A 23,700-nucleotide genomic window follows, 5' to 3' on the forward strand; every position below is an offset into this window, starting at 1 on the left:
CCAACAGCTTTTCCAGAGGCAGCTCCTGAGGAAATTTGCAGCTTTTGAATCAATTCTCATCTCCCTGAGCTCAGTCATTACCTCAGAGAACCCAGCAAAGCCTTTCCTGGTGGTCAAGGCCCACCACCTCAAGGATGGATGCGTGTAAAACACCTTTTGTTTCCTCAGCTGTGCTTCATGCTCTTTGCTGTGGAGATCCCTGGGAGCCATGGGGGGCTGAATACAGCAAACCCACCGCAGAGCCCGAGGGGCGGCTGCGTGCGGCGGGGCAGGTGGCGGGAACGGGAACGCCCCTCAGGCGGGAGGGTGATAGAGCTGTTGCCCTCAGCTGCGGGACAAGAACCCGCATCAGCCCCTCAGAGCGGGAGGGTTACACGGCCACTGCCCCCCAGCGCAGGGACGGGAACCCCCCTCAGCCCCTCACAGCATGGGGGTGACATGGCCGCTGCCCCTCAGCCCCTCACAGTGTTGGGGTGACACAGCCGCAGCCCCTCACAGCCTGAGGGTGACACTGCTGCTGCCCCTCAGCGCGGGAACGGGAACCCCCCTCAGCTCCTCAGAGCGGGAGGGTGAGATGGCTGCTGTCCCTCAGTGCGGGGACAGGAACCCCTCACAGCTTGGGGGTGACACAGCGGCTGCTCCTCAGCCCCTCACAGCCGGAGAGTGACACGGCTGCCGCCCCTCAGCGGGGCCGGCCTTGGTGCATGCGCAGAGTCGCCCCCTCCATCCGGGTCACTGACCCCCCTCCCGCAGCTCCCTCAGGCGATGCGGAGGCGCGGGGGGCGCGCACGCAGGCGCGTTCGCGCCGCTCCCCTCCCGCAGCCGCTCGCTCCGCACGGCGCCGAGTGCGCGCTCCCGCTGCCGCCCCCTGCGCGGCGACTCCTCATCGCCGCCGAGGGGATCCGCACCGAGGACACGGTGAGCGCCCCCCGCTTCCCCTCCACCGCCGGCCATCTGTTGCTCCGCCGTCCCTTCGCCGGGAGCCCGTTCTCGAGCCGAGGCGGCCCGGCTCGCTGCCCGGTCGCTGAGCATCGCCGAGCGCCGGCCGCCGCCTCCCGGGAGGGTCGGGGAGGGAGCGGCGAGGCCTGGCCGAGCCCTCCGCAGCTGCGGGGAAGTTGTTTTCTCTTTTGGCAGTTGCTCGTTAGCACAGATAGAGACATTTGGGGTTGTTTTTTTTTAATTAATCTATCACCTGCCACCCCCCTCGTGTTTATCACATGCCGTTAACTGAGCTGGGGGGTTGATGCCTCAGCCGGGCTGGCCCTGGGTAGACCTGTCCTCCGCGGCTTCGCAGCCTTGAGCCCCAGTTTATCAACTCAGAGCAGATTTGGCTGCTCATATGGAAATTGCCGTGTCGCTTTTTAGTCCCGGTTTTCAGAGAGAGATCTGATTATCGCCCTCTGAAGCAATAGGATGTGATAACGTAAATGAGCTGCTTGTATTTCAGCGATGTCCAGGCGATGCAAAGGTAAAATCTCCCCTGCTGTCTGTACCCATGCTCTGGTGAAGAACTAAAGCCATGAAGCTGCATTTCCACAGTTTCAGAAGATCTTAGGCTTTGCATGAAGGTGGAGAGTTTGGTTTTAAGAGTTTTAGAGGTACCTATCCTCTGGTATTTAAATGATAAGCAGATATTAATTCTCAGGAGAACAAAGGACTTGGCAAAAGGTCTTATCCAAGTGGCTTTAGTTGTCGGCATCCTTTTAGTCCTGCTGTGTAAGGCCATTTAATCTAAAATCTAAGAGGGAACGAGTGATCAAATAGCTTCCTAAGGGGTGTTGTGAGGTGTCTACACAGTGAGTTTGCTTATAATTTTGAATTGTTTATTGCAGTTAATGACTGTAAGTTTTAGCCAATTGTCACAAATAACTGGCACTTGTGTGTTTCCATTTGTATCAGACTACCTGTATTATAGACAGGTACTTGGAGCAGAGGATACTGAGGCAGAGCAGTTTGGCTGTTGCACCGATAATCACATCGCTGTCGTTACAGAGTGAAGGGAATAGAAATCTCGTTTACTTCACCGAGTGACTTTATCTCCCTTTTCATAGCTGGAACAGCAGTGTCTTTATTCCATTTACAGAAATGGGATGCAGTGCTTCTGTTTTGTGGATGGGAGAACAAGTTTCGGGTTGATTTCTATGCTTTTTTTGTAAATTTATTTGCCTTAAAGAACAGCCAAAACAAGAAGATGTGGTATCTTGACACTGCTCTGGTTTTGTCTTTGGGAATGGCAGACCCTAGGAACTGGAACGTAAAGAAGAGCTGTGCTGGGTGAAGGATGCTCAGAGATACCATGAGGTCCTGGAGCGACAGCCAGTCAGACCTTTACAGCAGCGACCAAGAGGAGGAAGAACAGATGATTTTTGGAGAAAATGAAGACGATTTGGAAGAGATGATGGATTTAAGTGACTTGCCTACCTCACTCTTTGCTTGCGGTGTTCCTGAAGCCGTGTTTGAGGTACAGGAAGAAAAGGTAAGATAGAACAGGTTTTCTGTTTTATCAAAGACCTTGACATTGTACAGATTGGAGAGAATTGCACCCAAAAAAATGTTTTCTTTAATACGGGCAAGAATTTCTTCAGTCCTATTTCACATGAAAGCACTTCATCCTGTAATTATTCTTACGGGAATGAAGGCTTCAACAGGATTTTTGTTAAGAGATCAGTGTCTGTTGGAATCAAACAAATTAACTATGGTCATTGGAAAGAGTTCTAATGAAAAAGTGTGCCTTTTCCTCTTATTTGCTGATGCAGATCTCTCTGAATAGCTGAATATTATCAGAACATAATAAATTAGAGATTGCTTACAGATCTCTAATTTGTTGATTTTAATCTGTTTACAGTGAACGAAAATTTACACTATGAAATTTCCTAGTGCATTTACACTAGGGAAAAAATATCTGCAAATTAGGTTTCTTGTAGATCAGAGATCAGATATAAAAATGAATTGATTTGTGTGGTGTTTTTGGAGATGCTTGAGTGTCACGTGCAAGTACCGGCGTTTTTGTTGACATCTGCTCTTTTGATAAGTGTCGCTAGGTGGCAGTTTATGTATTAAGAGTTTCAGAGGCTTGTGCACATTAATTTGCTCTTGGAATTCAGATTTAAATAGCAATACAAAGCACAGTAGGTTGGGGAATGACCTATTAGAGAGCAGCGTAGGGGAAAGGGAGCTGGGGGTCCTGGGGACAGCAGGGTGACCATGAGCCAGCACTGGGCCCTTGTGGCCAGGAAGCCAATGGTACCTGGGGTGGGTTAGAAGGGGGTGGTCAGTAGGTCAGAGAGGTTCTCCTGCCCCTCTGCTCTGCCCTGGGGAGACCACACCTGGAATATTGTGTCCAGTTGTGGCCCCTCAGTTCCAGCAGGACAGGGAACTGCTGGAGAGAGTCCAGCGCAGCCACCAAGATGCTGAAGGGAGTGGAGCATCTCCCGTGTGAGGAAAGGCTGAGGGAGCTGGGGCTCTGGAGCTGGACAAGAGGACACTGAGGGGGGACTCATTCCTGGGGATCAATATGGAAAGGGGCAGTGTCAGGAGGATGGAGCCAGGCTCTTCTGGTGACAACCAGGGACAGGACAAGGGGCAATGGGTGCAAACTGGAACACAGGAGGTTCCACTTAAATATGAGAAGAAACTTGTTGGGGGTGAGGGTGTCAGAGCCTGGCCCAGGCTGCCCAGGGGGTTGTGGAGTCTCCTTCTGTGCAGACATTCCAACCCGCCTGGACACCTTCCTGTGTAACCTCATCTGGGTGTTCCTGCTCCATGGGGGGATTGCACTGCATGAGCTTTCCAGGGCCCTTCAACCCCTGACATTCTGGGATTCTGTGAACTATACAGAATGGAGGTTTGCAAGTAACCGAGAGAAGTTTGGAATGTGTAGGTTTAGAGAGCAATTAAGGAAATAATCTGGATTTGGGAAAGTGAAAAGAAGATGCATTTTCATTGAGTGAAAATGTTCATTTCGTGTTTGGAGAATCTTTGTACTTCATCTCTAGGAAAGATTTGAAGCACTTTTCACAGTCTACGATAATCAAGTTACATTCCAGTTGTTCAAAAGCTTCAGAAGAGTGAGGATAAACTTCAGCAATCCAGAGGCAGCAGCCAGAGCGCGGATAGAGCTGCATGAAACGGACTTCAGTGGGAAAAAGCTCAAGCTGTACTTTGCACAGGTACTGTGGAACGCTAGGGTGCTGTGCACGCGTCCCTGGTTCTTCTTTGTCCCGCTTTTGCCCGTGAGTTTAATTTGTGATAAATATCAGAGAGGATTAATATTTGTCACCTTGTTCAGTGTCTCCTGGCTTTTTGTGTTCAGGTGTCCAGCGAAATAGGTGACAAGTCCTACCTGCTGCCTCCGCAACCCGTTAAACAGTTCCTGATCTCACCTCCTGCTTCTCCACCGGTCGGATGGAAACAGAGCGAAGACGCAACTCCCCTGATAAACTACGACTTGCTTTGTGCCGTCTCCAAGTTGGGACCGGGTAGGAACATTTATCTGCTTTTGTTGTGTTACTTAACTTCAAAAATACATACCAAGGGAATTTATCCACTTCTCTTTCTTTCTGTGAGAAGAAATTGAGTCTCCTTTATGTGCTGATTCTTACTTGAATAGAAAGATTGATTGTAATCAAAGTACAGTGTAACAGACAACAGGGAATATTGTAAAACATTTAACGGGTCTGGCGAAACGTGGAAGTTGAGCAAATTAAAGATGAGATGGGAATAAATGAGTGTTTGGTTGTGTTACTGCGGATAGTAAGGAGTTGTGAGATAAGGTGGCCTGACACTTCTCCTTGGGGATGTTCTTAGCTTGAGTTTTGTTTGCTGCTCTTCAGGGGAGAAGTACGAGCTCCACGCAGGAACAGAATCAACTCCTAGTGTCGTTGTCCATGTCTGTGAAAGTGAGACAGAAGAGGAGGATGAAATTAAAAATCCCAAACAGAAGATCATGCAGACGAGGCGTCCAGAGCCGCCTGCAACCATCCTGAATGAACCTAAAGCGTTTGATTGTACACTGGAGGTCGGGGGTACGATGCACTGTTAAATCGTGTGATGCTCAAGGTAGTATCAAAAATCAGACACTTAATGAGTACACGTGTTGATGTCTGTACTGCTGCTATATGTTATGTATAGCGACAACAGATTTTACTTGTAGTTGTCTCTCATGTTCAAGACTTTTGGATGCCAATGCTCTGACAAGCACTTTAATTTTAGGGACTAGTCCCCCAAGTGTAGCAAATCCACCTGACTTGAAATAGTGAAAAATAGGAGGTCTGGTTGTGGGTTTGGTTTGGTTTTGTTTAAGGTGTTACCCTTTTCTTTCTACTGTACAGTCTGATGTACCAAGTGCTGAAATAATACTTTACTGCTGCAATTGGATTCAAGAAAGCTGATCTGTACTGGTACAGCAACTTCCAGTTAATATAGTGTTAAATGCAAGTGAAACATACTCTATAGGCTAAAATTCCCTCCCAGCTACTAATCTCCCAAGGTGATGATTAATCTTTCTTTTCAAGTATGCGATTTTTATTTGACATGAGGCACAAATACAGGTAAGGAATGAAATTCAAGTAGTTTTGCTGACGACACAGAGAAGAATAGGGGAGGAGGAACCACAGACCACGGAGGAGACGGACGCTGGGTCTGTCCCCAACACTTGTGCTGCTGCTGTCGCGATGGTACACGGTGGGTTCGCACCAACACCGCGTTAGGAGTACAATACACAGAGGGAAATAGGGATTCAGCTGTTTCACGTGTGGTCTCCGATCCTTTCTGAAGATACGGTAACGTTTATTCCTAGATGGCCTGCACCACAAACCAGTGACTGTTACGTTAGGACTCAATTACGTTAACACCTAGGGTTAATTTTTAAACTTCTCCAGTGTATTTTGTATTTTTTAAGGCAATCAGTTGCCTGGCTTAGTTTCTATGCAGTTTCAGCCCTTGTTTGCTGTTTTTCATTCTGATTTTTGCTGTGGGACATCCCGTCTGCCTGATAAAGCATCAGCTGCTTTGGAGTCCGGGATGCATCTTTTAAAATACAGAGCTTTGATTTTGTGATTGAAGCATTTTAGTAGGGGGGAAATACACCTCGGTATAATGACACATGCTTCTATGCTATTTTATAACCAGCCTTTTTTAGTCTAGACAGATTGTTCTTTTTTCTATAAAATTATTTGTGAACAAACCAGGCTGCTGATGTTCATATATATATATAAAAATCATTCAGAAATTGGCCGTTTTCAAATTCATTTTAGTGTGTTTCAGTTCTACGTGATGTGTTTATTGGATTTTCCAAGGTGTTTTCACTTGATTGACGGTGGAGAGAAAAAGTAACAGTGGTGAATTAGCGTGAGCACGGTCGTTTCATCTCCGTATCGTGTCAGCTCGTGATCCCTTCCTGCCAACAGCTTCAAGCTGCAAAATGGGATCCTGCAGGCAGGTCCTTGTTCAGAGGCAGGAATAATATATATTAAAACAAAAGGAAAATGGGTATTTTCCATCTTGCCTCCACAGGTATGATATTTATGTATCTCTTCAGGTATTAAACTCACTCAAAGTCTGACTCCTCTGTCTCACTGATCCATGTTATTAAAGAAACAAAACCAAACTTGTACTGTCCGTCAGGCTTTAAAAAATCCAGCAGTCCGCTTTGGATTTTGTGTGCTGTTTGTATTTTGTTAACGGTTTCATTTCCAGCCCATTGTAGAAGTTGCTGTAAGTAGGAATAAGTGGAAAACCTTCAGAAACAGTTTTCTAAGGCGAATCAAGCGAGCGGTGTTGTCAGCGTGTTTTGTGTATGATGTATAACAACTTGCATCCCAACATCTTTCATGGTGTAAAGACACAATAAAACCAACGCAGTGCCATTCACATGTGGTTTTTTAACTATATTTCATATTAGCTCAAGTTTGATATGTAAGTTTTCTAACAGGATTGTACCCTTGTGCAGTTGAGTGAACAGGGGAGGTAATTTACGGGTTTTCATCAGCGAATTATTGGAAAAATAGTGCTGAAGAACTTGGGGGTTTCAACTTCTGGGCAGAAGGAGGGACTGGGGAGGTTTTAATGGTGCTTTTTGGTGCCTCTCACTGCAGAGTTCCCTTTGGATTTCACATGAGGCCTGCCCGAGCCCTCCGCAGCTGCGGGGAAGTTGTTTTCTCTTTTGGCAGTTGCTCGTTAGCACAGATAGAGACATTTGGGGTTGGTTTTTTAAATTAATCATCACCTGCCACCCCCCTCGTGTTTGTCACATGCCCTGTTAACTGAGCTGGGGGGTTGATACCCCAGCCGGGCTGGCCCTGGGTAGACCTGTCCTCCACGGCTTGGCAGCCTTGAGCCCCAGTTTATCAGCTCAGAGCAGATTTGGCTGCTCATATGGAAATTGCCATGTCGCTTTTTAGTCCCGGTTTTCAGAGAGAGATCTGATTATCGCCCTCTGAAGCAATAGGATGTGATAACGTAAATGAGCTGCTTGTATTTCAGTGATGTCCAGGCGATGCAAAGGTAAAATCTCCCCTGCTGTCTGTACCCATGCTCTGGTGAAGAACTGAAGCCATGAAGCTGCATTTCCACAATTCACAATCCACTTCCAGCTTCGGGATTTGCCCAGGTTGCTGCAGATGGCCTCACCTTCTTCTCGGTAGTGGCAACAAAGGCCACAAAGGCTTCTTGGAGGAATGGAGAGACAGCTGCCCTGGAAATAGTGGACTCTGAACGCATGTGGGTGTGTTTGAAACTTCAGTCCCTTTCCAGACCTCACCTTGAATTTAATCTCCACTTTATCAAGGTGCCCAACAGCTCCCTGAGGAGCAGGGCTGGGCAAGAGCTGTGATCCTGGGTAAATCCAGCCTCGGGTCTGGCAGCTTTGCAAGGGCACGTCCTCGTATTTGTACCAGCTCATAAATGTTTGGGAAGGTTGATCGCAGAGATTGGCAAGAAGGTGTTTGCACCGCGTCTTAGCTCGTCTAGATCTGGTGTTTAGATCTGCTCTGGTTTCATGGTGGAGGGAAGGACGGGGTCTAGAGAACAGCTTGACGCGTTCCTCGCTGCGCTGCTTTTCACACCCGTTCAAGACAACAAGAAGCGAATTTGTTGAATCTACAGAACTTTTTCCTGTTTCCACATCAGCGCGGGCTGCCTGACAGTCACAGTGGCTGGAGTCTCCTTTCTTGTACTATTTAAATTGAACCAGGACTATTATTTTTAATTATTAACTTACAGGTAACTATTTGTACCTCTTCCAAATTCCGAGCGTGCGCTGTTGAAAACAGCCCCTGCTACTCTAGCGAGAGATCCAGCCCATCTGCAGCTGGAATTCCGCTCCTCTTCCCAGAATGAGCCTCATGTCTCTTCTTGTTTATGCAGGATGAGGCAAATTGTAAAGAAACCATTGAAACTGAATTTATTCCCTTTGAAAACATGAGCGGTGAGTAATCCTTAACTGAGATTTCAATCTGTGGTTTTAAGGAGCTGTGGTATCTGCACGGGGGTTTAGTGTGATTGGGTTTAGCTGGAAGCGACTAACGTTGGTACAGAAGAAAAGATATATAATTGCATCTTGAAACTCTTAAATTCCTCTGAGAAAACCTCTGCGTTTTTGTGCTGGGGGGTTAAACTGGAGGTTCGGTGTAGAAACCCGTGCACCGTGAGCACCTTTCCCCTCCGCTCCGTCCCCTCCAGCCCCGCCGGTGCCCGCGCCTTCCAGCCGGGGCTCTGCCCCCTCGGCTCGGGGAGGCGGTGCCGGGGGCCGGGCCGAGCTGGGCGGCCCCGGGGGAACCACCTGCAGCGGCGGGGCCGGGCTGGGCCCCCCGGTACCGGCAGCGGCACCGCCCGCGCTCCCGGGGGCTGAGGCGGCCCCGGCCGGGGGAGCGCGGGGCGGCGGCGGCACCGCGGGCCGGTCCCGGAGCCCCGGAACCCCGGAGCGGAGCGGCCTCGGGTGAGCTGGCGGAGGGTGGGATGGACGGATCTGCGCTGGGAATCGGTGGAAACGGGACTTTGCTGCTGCAAGTTACTTTGTGCTGCCGGCGAAATGGTTGGAAATGGGCGCTGAGGGGGGTGACTCCGGGTTTGGGTGCGATTGTGTGTAAATGTTTCTGCGTGCAGCCACGTTCTTTATCGGTAGCTCTAAACCAAAAAGAAATACAGAGCAGACGTCATCGGCCGATTTTCTGCTGATCGGCCGCTTTAGCAGTTCTTTCATTAATTAGAAACCTCCGAGGTACAGGGACTGGAACTGATCTGGCAAGTTGCTTCCTCCCCACAGAGGAGTTTGCGCATCTGCTTGGAAGGTTGTTCTCTCGGTAGTACCATCTTTTCATCACTGTGGATGGGCTGAATCTCTTATCCTGACTTATTCAACCCCAGCAACATAAATAAGGTTTTGTTGGTGGTTTGGGTTTGGTTTTCTTTATTTCTTTTCCATTTTATATCTGCTGAGCAGCATGTTAGGAAGGGCTGGTAGACTGATGTTTAACCCAACAGGAACTAGAAAGCTTGGAGATACAATTCGCTGAGCGTCTCCAGCACAGAACAAAACGATACTGCTTCCATTATTTGGGAATAAGCTGAAGTTGCTTATAGATTTGAACTGCACTTTCTCGTTTCTCATGGTAGTTAATGTCCTTTATATCCCAGGAAAAGAAAGCATAGTATTTTGTAAACAGCTTTCCCTGATGCGATACATTGTGCTGATGAAGTGTTTGGACATGAGGGTTTGATTTAGCGATTAGGCAGAAGGCAAAGGCAGCACGGTGATGGGTGAGTTATTGTCGGGCTGTGTGGATGGGCTGGGGGTGCTGGGTCAGACATGGGGGGCTCACCAGGAGCTTGGAGCAGTTCTGATGGAGGATCAGGTGTAAGCGCCAAGTATCGCGCTGCTTACGTGTTTGTCTACATGGTGTTCTTGGAAGAGGGGAACGTGCCTTATCGATCCAACAAGCCGGCATGTGCAGTACTTGAAGGAATCTTGTGACTGCCTTCCTTTGTCCTGCTGGTTGTGAAGGGAAGGAGCTGGCGTTTCTGTGTCACATACGGAATTCTCTTTTTTAACACTTAAGGATGTGAAACTTGGAGAGGTTCTTACAACAGTATCGAGCTTTGGGTTTTGCTGGTAGCTGAGCAGCTGGAATTGCAGCAGATGCAGTGCTGGGGAGCACATTGTGCCACGAGAGTCCTCAGCCCCCTGTCCCCGGGGCAGGACACCGGCTTGCCAGTAATTCATGAAGGTTTCCAGTCCAGCCTTGCTCCTATCTTCCTACTGCTACTGAAAGCATGACTTTCATTAGTTACACTAAATTCTTCTTCTTACTGATGGCAATAAAACAGTGAATCGGGCACAAAGGTGGCGGAGAAGCCCAGGAGTGATGCAGCGAGTATCGATGGGCTCCGACCGGCAGCTGCTGCGCTCAGGGGGTGAATCCACCGGCGCTGAACACCCCGTGGGGTGCTGGTGTCTGCCCAGAGCGGGTGCTGCCGAACGGCTGCAGCGGGTCCTGCAGCACCGGAGCGTTTCCTAGAGCGCTACACACACAAAGGAGGCGGACGTTCCTCTGCGAGGACAGCCCGACCTCAAGGGCAAGCTGCTCTTCTGTGGTTTATTTGTCCAGATCCACTGAATTTGTCACCAACGAGCGGTTTGCTGGGACTTCCTTGAACAGCAGAGACCAATTGTGGGGTGGCGTGATTTGAAGGACGCGTGACACGACGCCGGTGACACACGCAGTGACACCGAGGGTTCAGCCCAGGTTTGCTTTCTTGCTTTCCATCTGAGCGCTCATGTCGATGGCTTCTAGAATCTGTCCCCTTGACTCTCATTCGCCCTCCCCCATGAGTCGCTCCTGCCTTGAGGTTCACAGAGGTGCCCGGAGGGATTTTTCTTCTTTCTGAATCAATTTTTTCTGGGTAATATTTAACTGTTAATTACACACCCTCCCCTCTTGTGCCCCCTCCTGAGTGCTCCCAGCAATACATGAGACCTTATCAGTGGGCAGAGCTACAGGATTGCAATCAAAGGCTTCGGACCATGTCGGGTTTAAGGAGCCCATGGGGGTTTGGGGCTCCTGTGATACTTTGCACCTTCTGCAACAGTCGCTGCTTTTCAAGTGCTTGAGCACAAGGGCATTTTCGTCTGCCATTGCTGTGGCCATGACAAAGTAAAACCTCTAACGCTCCTTTCAAGAGCAAGCTGCAAAATCGCTCCTGGATCTCTTGACATCTGATATATCTGTGCATTGCATTTAAATAGCAGTTTTGTTTTAAAATGTTGTTCCATTTCCTCTTAAACGTATCACTGCAGATCTAAACAATGAAATAACTCAGTTTCCTCCAACTGTTGGACCGAATGATTTATTATCAATGTATTTATAAAGCCTTACTATATAATCCCAGCACATTAAACAGACCGTTTTATTTTGGATGATGTATTAGTTTAAAATTTCAGGTTTGTTTAGCGTTTCTGGATGGAAAGGGTTTTATGCATCCCAGCTTCCACAGGTCTGCCTGGGAACCTAAGAAAGTAGTGAAGTGTGCTTGGGTCCAGCATGGGAAATCCTGGATAAGGCAAGGGGAAGCTTTAGGTGATATATATGATATTTGTCAGTGAAAAGAATTCAACAACAGGCACCTGAGCACAACCCGACAGACACCACGGAACAGCTCTGTAACCCGGCTGGGGGCGATGCTTGAGCAGCGCAAGTTTTGGGCTGCTGGGACATCACCGGTGTGGTAGCGGCTTGGGTGGGGGTTTTCCATGTTCAGTTCAATTCCTGTTCTGACATACATGTCACAAGTGTCTGAACAGCTCTTCTAATCCGACCATGCCGTAGATCTGGCCCGTAACCAGTGGGAAAGTACCTCTGGCTTGTTTGGCGTGTCTGCAGGGACAGTCCTACCCGGGAGGATCGAGGCTGTTTTTATGATGTGAATGCAATTCGCTGAGTTTCTGTCGTTCCCATGAATTAGTGCATTAGAGCAGAAATGTGAGCTGGGTCTCTTTAGTTTGGAGAAGAGGAGACTAAGGGGTGACCTTATTAATGTTTATAAATATATAAAAGGTGAGTGCCACGAGGATGGAGCCAGGCTCTTCTGGGTGACAGCCAGTGACAGGACAAGGGGCAATGGGTGCAAACTGGAACACAGGAGGTTCCACTTAAAGATGAGAAGCAACTTGTTGGGGTGAGGGTGGCAGAGCCTGGCCCAGGCTGCCCAGGGGGTTGTGGAGTCTCCTTCTGTGCAGACATTCCAACCCGCCTGGACACCTTCCTGTGTAACCTCATCTGGGTGTTCCTGCTCCACGGGGGGATTGCACTGCATGAGCTTTCCAGGGCCCTTCCAATCCCAAACATACTGTGATACTGTGATGTGTGCAGCCTAGGGTTTTACGGCAGAAAATGAGAGATCTGCAGGTCATACTCCGGTTTAGACTTTGACCAGTGCAAGTCAACGCCAAAATCTGGTTCATATTTCCAAACGCCAGCGTTCCTTCCTGGGGACCTGCCTTCACTTCTCAGCTCTTGGCATCTGTGTGAGCTGAGGATTTTTAGCCCCTCTCAGGGTATAAACCACGCAGGTAGAATTACTGGTTTGTTTGGGTTGGTTTTTCTTGCAGAGTTGCCTGCAGTTCTATGTAACTTTGTCTTGGCAAAGAAACGAAAGGCTTTTAATATGTGTTTTAACAACAGCTAAACCTGGAGAGCTCATGCCAGAACCTGAGACAAATGCTTATATAAAGGTGCTGGTCTGACATCAGGACACGTTGGGATACACAGGCTCCATACAGAGCGCGGCTGTTTGCCCAAGGCCACGTTTATGCCTCAGCTCCTGCGAACCGGTTTGAACTTGGGTTTTTTTCCACCCCCTTCGTCCCTTTTAGAGCCTCACAAGGTAAATTCGGGCACATTCAGGTCTCACTGAAGCACATTGTGTTGTTATTACTTTCTGAAATGACAGTTTGTCTCAACCCCCCGGTGATGTTCATGGTTCTGGTGGCTCATGATGCTTTTCTTTAGACCTGGATAAGGAAGGAAAACTCACCAGTTTTTCAACCTGTGTTTGGCCACAGTGTAAGATGAAAATACTATCTGTGCAGCAGTGCCGTTGAAAGGATGAATTAATTCTCTAATTGAGCTTCTGAGTCAAAATTAGTATATATTACCACTGGAGGAACAATAGCTGACTTGGTGTCTCATTTAAAGGCTGCAACACAGCTCGATGCAAACCCCACCTTTTTCTGGGTGGCAAAGCGCTGAATTTGTGTGTCTTCCTTAACCAGCACCTGAAAAAGCTCAAACAAACCCCTCTGTTCGCTGTCACCCTCTCCTGTCATTGCCAGGTGCTGCAGGAGCCGCTTGACAGCTGAATTCTGATCCCCAGACCACTGGAAATGAGGCCATTCAGCTTGAAATGGGGGCAGGGGGAGGCAGGAAGGTTGTACAAACGGGGGCATTGCTGCCACTTGCCAAAACCAACCTTTAGGTTGTATCTGCAAAGGTGTTTTACATGGAAACGTGCCCAAAGCTTGACTTTATAGCAACATTTCCAGCTCCATAATGTAAGGACGCAAAAATAACCATTGGTGTGTGCCTCCACCCCCAGTCTCAAGAGCCGCGGGTGGATTAGTGGCTCTCAAACCCCGGCAGGTGTGTGTGCAGAGAGGGAAGTGCTCGCCCTGTGTCATGAAGAAAGAATGTCCTGCGATTGCTGTGTCAAAGTCCATTTCTTCTCCCTTGTTATACAGCTCTTCTGGAGCGCTCTTGAGTTTCCAATGTGTTTTTCTTTCTAAACAGAGGAGGGTCCAGCCTGTGACACCTGGTTGGTTCCCACGGGTGTCAATGGGCTTTGCTGGGTCCTTGTGTTTGGCAGCACAGGCTTGGTCAGGATGACGGTGTGATTCAGAGGGCAGGAATGGAGCCGAGACTGCTCCGCTTCACCTGCAGCATCCGCACCTCAGACACACACCTTGCGCCTCTTTACCTGCTACATAATACAGGAAAAAAACCCAAACATGCATTTTTCAAATTGCATCTGAGATCGCTACACCCTGCTGGATAAAATAATCCTTCTTGTAAACAGGCGGTTTCACTGACAACCATAAAAATTCTTTGGTTATAGGTGACTCATGCAGAAATAGCTCACCATTACCAGGGTGGTTTGAACCAGATGGAGGTTAGTAAGTATGAATATTACATGGCTTAATAGTGAGATATTTGGCCTGCTGTATTTGGGATTTTTATTTGAGTAGCCAGAGGAGGAGAAAAACACTTGTGTGAGTGTGGAATTTGTGCTCTCCTGGTCGGGAGCAACAAGGTGAAAGTTGGATGTGGCTTTTTCTGAATTATGTCCGTAGCCAAAATACTTGCTCGGCTTTCCGCAGCCTTTTCGGTCTCAGCGGTGCAGCCCGCAGCGCCGTGGTTTGGGAGGGATGGGGGGGAAGCCGGGGGGGCCGGCGCTGCTGGTGCCTCTCGTGGGTTCTCCCGGGCTGTGCTGTACGGTTATCCTGGGCAGACTCGAAACGCAAAGTGTTTCTTTCAGCGTGGAAAGATCGACGACTACAGTGGACGATCACGTTGCTGAATTAACTTGGCCTTGGCTAAACAAAGGAATCATTCAGTCCGAGGAGAGTGACCCAGTTACAGACTCAAGACTGAGTTATTTTTGTTGTTTTTTTTAAAGAACCCCCCCAACCTTTTTAACTTAAGAGGACTGAAGTATTTGATGAATTGACCTTGCAGTTCTGACCCCTCCCACCCCAGCAGACTCTGATGTTTTCCCTTCCGGATGTTACTGATGTTTCTCATTCCTCACCCATCCATTTGTGGAGCCCCCCAACTTCACATCGGGTGTTGGCTCAGCTACTGGCCTCCCCACCCCGAAACGACACCGAAACAACCCCAAAACAATACAGAAACAACCCCAAAACCTGTTGAAAGCCATCAGAACTGTGTCCTCCTTGTCTTCCAAAACTTGACCCCGCCACTACAGGTGTTTTATTTGACGGATGCTCCTTGGCAGAAGCCTTTAGGAAAATGTCAACAAGGGGGAAGGGAAGGGAAGGGAAGGGAAGGGAAGGGAAGGGAAGGGAAGGGAAGGGAAGGGAAGGGAAGGGAAGGGAAGGGAAGGGAAGGGAAAGGAAAGGAAGGGAAAGGAAGGGAAAGGAAGGGAAGGGAAGGGAGGCTCCTTTCATATTTGGGAAACTCAATTCCAGTATGAAGTGGTGAAGAATAATCTAATTTTCAATGGATAGTTTGAGGGTATTAGCTCTGTGAAGCTGGGAGCTGAAATGGTTTCAGAGGTCAGTTTGAAGTGGTTTTCACACCCTCCTCAGGCTGAAGCAGGCTTTTAATGGCTAAGGTTGCAAGTCACATTTAGAAAACATTTGGAAAACACTTATAAAATCAGTAAACACACGGGCTGCTCTTTCTAGAGCTACAATTTTACCCTACCAGAATGCAAGAGCAGGCGTGTTTTCAGCTGTTCCCTTGCAGGCTTGTCCTGTTCCAGGCCTGGGATGACACTGGGATGAGTGAGGTGCCCGTTTGAACTCACGTCAACTTTCCGTCATAGTCACATTTCCCTGTTTTATTTTCTGTTGTGGGATAAGAACCCCAGTTCAGTGAGCCTGCACTTCATAGGCTCTCAGTCTTCAATGGGTAGTTGCCTAATTATCACTGTCAAATTTTGGTTAATATTTTATAAAATTATTCTTTTCTTTCTTCCATAGGTGAATCAAGATGACGACAGCCGCGCCGCCCATCAATAACACTCAGTTTTCAGTAAATGTGACCGCAAAATCTCAAGCGCAAAGTCTCTATCAAAGTAAGAAAAGTAGTAGGGCGGTGGCTCTTTTTTAATGGACCTTGAACTTAGCAAACTTCAAACAGCACAATGCCAACTTTCTAAATAAGACTTTTGTCCCTTTCTGCTTCCCTATTAGGTTCTGGAGCAATAGTTGCTGCCATCGTAGTAGGAGTGATTATTATATTTACAGTGGTTCTGCTCATATTGAAAACGTATAACAGGTATGTGGCCAAGTTCTGGACTTCACCAAGGCAAGATAAACTGAAATCACCGTTACGTGTGCTCTCATCTACCAGAACATTTCAGTAGTTGCTGCTGAGAATTTCTGGGAGAAACCAAACTATAATGTGCTTGATTGAAGTGTCCTGAATCTCACCGTCAGGGTTGTGATTGAATTGATAGGAAGCAGAAAGAGGTTATTGATGGAGGGTGCTCGAGGGAAGCTCTTTTTGGGGGTTCCTGTTGACACAGGAAAGATCCGAGGGTGCCAGAGAGGAGCTGGATTTCCCTTTTCGGGGCATTGGGTTAGACTTTGATGCTCTATAAGCACTTGTTGGCCATTTTAGTATCTTTGGGATGAAATCCTGGCTTGTATTGACTTTTCAGTAGCTGTTTGATGTAACCTGCTCCTGCAGGAACCTTTCCAGTACTTACCATGGGAGACACCACAACGAAGTGTTCATTTTTACTCTTACAGACGCATGAGAGTGAAGCGAGAGCTGGAACCCAAAGCCACCAAACCAGCGATGCCACCCGCGTTAGGGCAGAACAGCACTAGCACGTCTCAGCACCCCGTAGTGACTTTCATCCCAGTCGACATCCACATGCAGAGCAGGTAACTGGGAACACTGGTCCTCTCTGGGAAAGAAAAGAGATGAAATTCTTCTTCACACAGACCCAGGACTCCTCAGCAAAGCGACGCTGCGTTTGGAACAGCAACAAGCTGGTGTTTTGTCTATAGATTGTGATTTATCTTCTTTGGGATGAAAAATAAAAGGTCTGGATACTTTTCATATGGTTGAAATCAGCTGGTGGAGGCACAGGAATCATCAGAAATGCTGTGAGCGTCTTACGGAGCTCTGGGTACGGAGAGACCGAGTCAGCCAAGCCCGTTCGTTGGAAGAAAGGGTGCAGACTCCTATTTCATGGAGCTTTTGCTTACTCAGAGAGTTGGAGCTTTTCCTGTTCAGCAGTGATGGATGATACATGGGAAGAAAAATTTGGACACACAAGCTACAACTCAGGGTGAACGCGGGTTTGTCACCATTTATGTGAAACAGGTGTGTAATTTTATACATGATGGATAGTGCAGGAAGTATCAACATTGTATTTATCTTTACTCATCTTTTGTGTTTCTAATGCCACACGTGTATGGTTTTAGATGAAAGTTGCTTTTTATTTCCAAGTATTTTTACAATATTTCTATAAATTGGGTAACCTGTCTGTTTCCAAATGAACTCAGTGTCTAAGGGTTTTCACTCTCCTGTCAAGAGTAAGCACGGGAAGGCAGCATAAAGCATGCGAAGCTTTATACAGCTACTGAAATGCTTTGTTCTCTAATACAGACTGGCCTTGAACTATTTTAGGGTTTTTTTTATTCTAGAAAGTAACCAGAAATGATGTTGTTTTGCAAGTGTGGGTGTACAGTAATGCAACAACGACATTCCCGAGGATATTCACAGCCCACCGCGTGCCAACACACAGCAGCATTGTCGGATGGTCAGTGGCCGATTGTCTCGAGCGTGTGGATCAAAGCAGCCCCGAAACACTGGCTGATGGAACAGATGGAATTAGCAAGAAATCAAGGAGTTAAACGCTGTTTTAAATAAACTAGGTGAGGCTCTGAGATACAGCTACACTCTTTGACACAAGCATCTTAAATTTTAGGGAATCACCTGCTTGAATGGCCATGATGCGATTTGGTATTGTTATAATCTGGATTTATTTTGTGTCTTGCACGTGGTTGCTACTATGGGTTTGCTCCAGGTTGCTGTGGCCGTTAGAGGGCTCCAGCCTGTTTGTAGATCTTAGTAAAACTGTTAGTAGGGGTTTCAGCTCCTCTTGGGGACCTGGAGAGAGAGGTTACTTGTGTCTAACTGAATTATCACAGAGAGCCTGCAGCTTTAAAGCATCTTGTCCCATAGCGGTTCACTTGCTGTTCTTGCCAATATGCCGACCCGTCACCATCAGTCACAACCTTAAATCAGCACTGCCAAAGCAAAGCTGACTGGTCTCATCATAAAATACTGAGAGGCTGGAGCGATAAGTTGATATATGTTTTCCAAGATGTAAATGCATCTCTCGAATATTTTTCCTGACTGGTATTTTTGTGCAGAAACGAAATCCGATTACTTTGCAATATTTTTTTTTCATATGAAACCGAAGCACAGTTTGAATTCCAAACTAAATATTAAGACAGCTGTTTGTGAAGTTTCTAAATCTTGTAAATATTTTACTTGTCCTAGTTCTCGAAGTTAGTTTTTGTGGCAGGAATGATTGGTATCATCATTCAGAAGGGACTGCAGGTGCCAATTTCCTGTTCCTGTCTCTGGACAGCTGAGAATGTTTCTTGGGCATGTCCCACTGTATCAAAATCAAGATGGTTAGAAAAGCTCCGTCTTACTGTTATTTTTAACATACTCAGCCAGACCTCCTTCTAGCAAATTATGTTTACAGAATTTCAGAATAATGAGGTTGACTTTGCTTCACTGAAGCAGAACAAGCAATACTTCCATAAGCAATTCTAGATCAGTAGAATTACTGTTACTGGCAGGAGAATTTCAGCCTTGGCCACGCTGGAATTGCTCAATCTGAAAAATTCAAAGTGTGCTGTTTTACCAGTAAAATCTGTTGTATGTTGGCACAGCCTGGGAGGCCCCACGATCCGTTCTGCCTCCTGTCAGCAAAATCCAGAGCTTGTGCTGACCGAGCAAAATCACCTTATTGAGAAACAAAAAACACGGTATTTCCACTGCATTACCACTGTAACGCTTGTGTCATTTGCTGCGGATTTAACAGTTTTCCAGGAACAATCCTGCGCTGTCCATGTCCAGCAATAGCAGCTGATTTGACCTGCCCTGTCCTCGCACCCGGCGTCCACTTTCAAACCTCCTGTTTTTGGAAGAAAGTTCCCCTTTGCGTGCAGATTTGCCATCAGGTGAACCTGCTGGTTAAAAACCACACAAGCTAAAGCTGATATTGCAAATTGGTTTGTTGAAGAAATCCCACACTTTGGAGAGAACAGGCAATATAAGTGTAATGTATAAACTGATTAACACAAACTCATTAGAGATTACCCATGAAGTTCTACAAATAAATTCAAAGTTGTATATTAACACAAACTTGAACCCTCAGCAACACGGAGCCTCTGAGCGCCTCCTTGCTCAGCGATGTGATACGAGACACCTTTCCAGTTCCTTACTCTGTTCTTTGGTTAAAGTTTCTTCACAAAACACCACCGGGGCTGTATTCAGCAGTGACAACGAGAACATTTGGTCATCTAATGAAAAATACCACTGAAATGGTTTTTAAGGCCATACTCAATAGTTATCCGCAGTGGGTCTTGCAATAATATTGTTTTTCTTGCTCCTAAAAGGCTTCCAGAATTTATGGCTTCAATAGGTTGGATTCTTCGTTCTCACTGGCACTTCAGTGGTGCCGGCACAGGAGTGAGATGTTGGAATTTTCACTGCTGAGCAAGTCCTGGTTTCCAAAACTGTACAGCCGCTTCCACCCCTTGGGAAACCGTCACCAGGTTATTCCAGGAGGGAGCACGCAGCCCCACCTAGTGTCCTCCTCCCAGCTTGCAGCTCCTATTTCTCAACAGATAAAACCATTAAGTAATTCCAAGTTTAGTTGCCAACTTTACTAATTTTCAGAGTCTACCTGCACCCCTTTCCTTTCCTTTCCTTTCCTTTCCTTTCCTTTCCTTTCCTTTCCTTTCCTTTCCCTTTCCCTTTCCCTTTCCCTTTCCCTTTCCCTTTCCCTTTCCCTTTCCCTTCCCTTTGCCAGGAACATTCAGCAGCCGAGTTGAACACTGTGCAAAATGAAGGGAACGATCATTGCGAGTCTAAGCGGTTAAAATCCAATAATGTTCTTTGGGTCTTTTCTCAAGTCCCATAATGAATTTATTTCCCAAAACAACATCTGTAAACCCACATGTCTCTCACATGTGACAGATACCAATAATTGCTGATAAAACAGGAAGCAGCTGTTGTGCTTTAAGTATAACTTTATTTAAAGGAACCTAGTGTTTCCTTTTTAAAGGATATACGAGCTTCTTTTGGATAAAACCCCAGGGCTGTTACTTTGGATAAATTTGTATTAACCCCAATGAACTGCAGGTTTCAGTATAAGTTGGGGAATGACCTGTTGGAGAAAAGGGACCTGGGGGTCCTGGGGACAGCAGGGTGACCATGAGCCAGCACTGGGCCCTTGTGGCCAGGAAGCCAATGGTACCTGGGGTGGGTTAGAAGGGGGTGGTCAGTAGGTCAGAGAGGTTCTCCTGCCCCTCTGCTCTGCCCTGGGGAGACCACACCTGGAATATTGTGTCCAGCTGTGGCCCCTCAGTTCCAGCAGGACAGGGAACTGCTGCAGAGAGTCCAGCGCAGCCACCAAGATGCTGGAGGGAGTGGAGCATCTCCCGTGTGAGGAAAGGCTGAGGGAGCTGGGGCTCTGGAGCTGGACAAGAGGAGACTGAGGGGGGACTCATTCCTGGGGATCAATATGGAAAGGGGGAGTGCCAGGAGGATGGAGCCAGACTCTTCTGGTGACAACCAGTGACAGGACAAGGGGCAATGGGTGCAAACTGGAACACAGGAGGTTCCGCTTAAATTTGAGAAGAAACTTCTTCTCAGTGAGGGTGGCAGAGCCTGGCCCAGGCTGCCCAGGGGGTTGTGGAGTCTCCTTCTGTGCAGACATTCCAACCCGCCTGGACACCTTCCTGTGTAACCTCATCTGGGTGTTCCTGCTCCATGGGGGGATTGCACTGGATGAGCTTTCCAGGGCCCTCCCAACCCCTGACATTCTGTGACTCTGTGAAGGAGCCGCCGTGCTCGCGCAGGGGACCGAGAGGGCTGAGGGGGCCGAAGGGACCGCAGGTGCCGCTGCCGCCACTGAGGGACCGGTCACGGCCGTTAACAGCCGCGCACGCGCCGCTGAGGTCACCTGACCCGCGCCCCGCGCGCATCCGGCTTCTGCGCTGAACGTCAACGTCTCGCGAGAGGAGGATTCACCGCCACCACCCCCTCACCCCGGCGGAACACCGCGCTTTCTGATTGGCCGGCTCCCGCGCGCTCACGGACCCTCCGCGGGCGCCTCCACCAATCAGAGAGCGCCGGGAGAGGCTTTGCGGAGCGTCCGGCTCCGCCCCCTTCCCTCCCCCAGCGCGGCGAGTGTGCGAGGGGGCTTGCGGGCGCGCGGTGCACGCCGGGACGGCAGCGCGCCGCGACCAGGAGGAGGCGGAGGAGCCAAGATGGACGCGGGGTTCTTCCGCGTAAGTGCCGACCCCGGCGGGCCGGGCGGGCGGAGGAGGCAGCGGGACAGCCCCGGCGGGGAACGCGCGGCCGAGCCGGGCCGCCTCAGGCCTCTCCGCCGCGGGGGAAGCCGCTGGCGCCGCGCCCCCCCTCCCAACCTCTCCCCGCCTCCGCCCTGCGCAGGCTCCTGTGAGGAGACGCCGCGAAGAAAATGGCGGCGGGAAGGAGGCCGGTGCGGCCCGGGCCGCCCGCCAGGCCGCGGCGCCGGGGGGTGGGGAGGGGGAGCGGAGCGGCCGGGACGGGATTTTCTGTTGCAGGCCGGGGCTCGCCGGAGGGGGCCGCGCTCTGTGACACGCGTGTCCGCGGCTCCCTCGCCGCCCCCGAGGGCTGCGCTCGCCCGACCCGGCCCCGCGCCCGGTGCGGCCTGTGAGCGCCCGTGCCTGCGCGGGGCCTCGGGGCGGCCGGGCCGCTGCTCCCGGCGGCGGAAGGGACGTCCCTGTGCTGCCGGCCCTGGAACATGAGGAGATGTGGAAGGAAAGGCCGGCGGGAGGTGAACCGGGTTGTGCAGGGAAATGCGCTTTGGTGTCCACATTCGAAGCAAATAAAACTCCTCCTTTTTTTTTTTTTTTTTTTGGAAAGAAACTTGTAGATTGCGACATGAGGCTTATTAAGCACATTCGAAATAAAAAGAAACTACGCTAGGTTTTTAGATAGGTATTTATTTTTTTTTATTATTGAGTTTTTATTAACAGCTGTGCTGTATTTTCTGCAGAGACTAATGAACCGTAACATACCTGGGGTGCGTTTATTTTCAACCTTTTGTTACGTGGAATGAACCTATTTTATTCCGTTTTTTTAACAGTTTTGAAAACCTATGTGTCTGAGAGTACTTAAATTTACATGCAGTTAACTTTTTCAAGATTCATTCACCTCTTCAGCCCAATTATTTTGCATTCCTGCAACTAGGATGCTCTTAATACATGAGGGCACACGTAACCCTTCGCTTTATTCAGTTTTGTGTTAATGTGCGCTCCTGAGAAGAGAAATGACGTTGACGCTACACTTGTCCTCTCTAATGCAGTAGTTTAAAAGTTTACAAATCGAGTAGTTCTAATTGATAGCTGAATTACTGGGAGTGAAACCACATAATTAGAAATCTAGTATTCATTATAGTGGCCTGTGAAAGGTGGCTGTTTAAAAAAGAAAAAACCCACTGTTTGATTGTGTTATAAACAGGAAAGAAAATTTTTATTCTTTTCCATCTGGCTTCTGTGTTGTGAAAGAATTAAAAGCATAGAACATTAAATACTTGAGTAATCTGACAAGTATTGCTTTTGGTGCTGTTGTGTAAACCTCACGGTGAACTGCAAATGTTCTAAAGGGTTTTAAACAGACTTAATCCTGGCAAGTGCCCGTGCCACAATCAGCCTGTATTCCAGAACAGCAAAGGGGAATGTTAATAGTTTCAATTCCCTGGCAATATCTGATGGCTTTGTAGGCTGTTAATGTTGCGAATTCGAGGTGTTTTCTGATCATAAGAAGTGGTTGGGCTACCTTTGAATTTGAGCTTTTGTTAGTTCTTAGCAGCTTGTGTTATTGCTGGTTCTCAGCACCTTCTTCTGTGTGTAGGAAATGGTATTAAATTCCTGTGTTTTCCATCAGCCAAGTAGGTTTCCTGAATAAACTTCCCTTCAGGTGTGAACTCTGGGTTTCTTTCGAATCATTATCAGGCCATTGGTATTGGGATGCAGTTCTGCACATACTCTTGTTCATGTGTGGTTCTGTTTACTGCTGTGCAAATAAATTGTCCAGAACTGGACGTTCAAGCCTTTCAGTTCCAAATGAATTAACCTATAGTTTCTGTTCATGAAAGTGGAACGAGTCGGTGAACTTTTAACAGGGCATGATCAATAAAATAGTTTTCTTTGTGCTCTTGCTGGCTCCCTGTTGGCTGATTTGCTTTACAGAAATGTACCCAAAGTTTTCATACATGTCACTGTAAACCAATGCGATGTTTTTGTTCTTGGACAGAGGAAAAAGAGCTTGTCCTTTCTGAGGAGTTTGTGTGGAGTGGTGTGGTTGGTGCTGCTGTGCACTGGCCAGTGCAGACATGGGGTAACTAATATGTGGAGATGTCTGGATGTCAGACTGAAAAAATCTTCCTTTATTTCCTGTGCTTTAGGGAACAAGTGCAGAACAGGACAATCGCTTCAGCAACAAGCAGAAGAAGCTGTTGAAGCAGTTGAAATTTGCAGAATGCTTAGAAAAGAAGGTAAGTTGAGGATAAAATAGGAAGTGAGACACATGAATTGAAGACAATTCTCAGTGGAGTAGTTGGATATGGGTGGTATGTGCAGCAATGTGAGGAATGTCTTTTCCTCTGAAACCATACTGGAGGATATTTGGGATATCCATTTGAGCATCAGAGATACAG

The 23,700-nt window shown here is 48.1% G+C and overlaps 3 protein-coding genes across 25 annotated transcripts in view; all 3 read left to right on the plus strand.

The window, feature by feature from the left end:
- Positions 1 to 743: 743 nt before the first annotated feature.
- RCAN3 (RCAN family member 3) lies at positions 744 to 6,870 on the plus strand. Of its 2 annotated transcripts, none has more exons than XM_065041912.1 (5): positions 744 to 918; positions 2,238 to 2,476; positions 3,996 to 4,169; positions 4,313 to 4,478; positions 4,833 to 6,870. In XM_065041912.1, exons 2-5 carry the CDS (start codon positions 2,282 to 2,284, stop codon positions 5,039 to 5,041), a joined length of 744 nt encoding a protein of 247 aa, XP_064897984.1. In that variant the 5' UTR covers positions 744 to 918; positions 2,238 to 2,281; the 3' UTR covers positions 5,042 to 6,870. The 2 variants fall into 2 exon arrangements, with proteins under 2 accessions (XP_064897984.1, XP_064897985.1); XM_065041913.1 differs by lacking the exon at positions 744 to 918 and adding an exon at positions 1,313 to 1,468.
- Positions 6,871 to 8,277: 1,407 nt separating this feature from the next.
- NCMAP (non-compact myelin associated protein) lies at positions 8,278 to 17,249 on the plus strand. Of its 4 annotated transcripts, XM_065041926.1 has the most exons (5): positions 8,574 to 8,935; positions 14,107 to 14,160; positions 15,716 to 15,810; positions 15,929 to 16,013; positions 16,490 to 17,249. In XM_065041926.1, exons 3-5 carry the CDS (start codon positions 15,726 to 15,728, stop codon positions 16,629 to 16,631), a joined length of 312 nt encoding a protein of 103 aa, XP_064897998.1. In that variant the 5' UTR covers positions 8,574 to 8,935; positions 14,107 to 14,160; positions 15,716 to 15,725; the 3' UTR covers positions 16,632 to 17,249. The 4 variants fall into 4 exon arrangements, with proteins under 4 accessions (XP_005513501.1, XP_064897998.1, XP_013226243.1 ...); XM_005513444.4 differs by lacking the exons at positions 8,574 to 8,935; positions 14,107 to 14,160 and adding an exon at positions 8,278 to 8,425; XM_013370789.3 differs by lacking the exon at positions 14,107 to 14,160 and having other exon boundaries at positions 8,707 to 8,935.
- Positions 17,250 to 21,130: 3,881 nt separating this feature from the next.
- SRRM1 (serine and arginine repetitive matrix 1) overlaps positions 21,131 to 23,700 on the plus strand; it is an 18,178-nt gene continuing 15,608 nt past the window's right edge. For 14 of the 19 annotated variants that reach the window (XM_065041785.1, XM_065041786.1, XM_065041787.1 and 11 more), the window contains exons 1-2: positions 21,131 to 21,286; positions 23,449 to 23,538. In XM_065041785.1, coding sequence (XP_064897857.1) covers positions 21,266 to 21,286; positions 23,449 to 23,538 — 111 coding nt within the window. In that variant the 5' untranslated portion in view covers positions 21,131 to 21,265. Of the gene's footprint in view, positions 21,287 to 23,448; positions 23,539 to 23,700 lie in introns of those variants that run through there. The other 5 variants (XM_065041801.1, XM_065041802.1, XM_065041803.1 and 2 more) reach the window with 3 other exon arrangements.

This window comes from Columba livia, chromosome 26, assembly GCF_036013475.1.
Source record: "Columba livia isolate bColLiv1 breed racing homer chromosome 26, bColLiv1.pat.W.v2, whole genome shotgun sequence".
NCBI lineage: Eukaryota > Metazoa > Chordata > Aves > Columbiformes > Columbidae > Columba > Columba livia.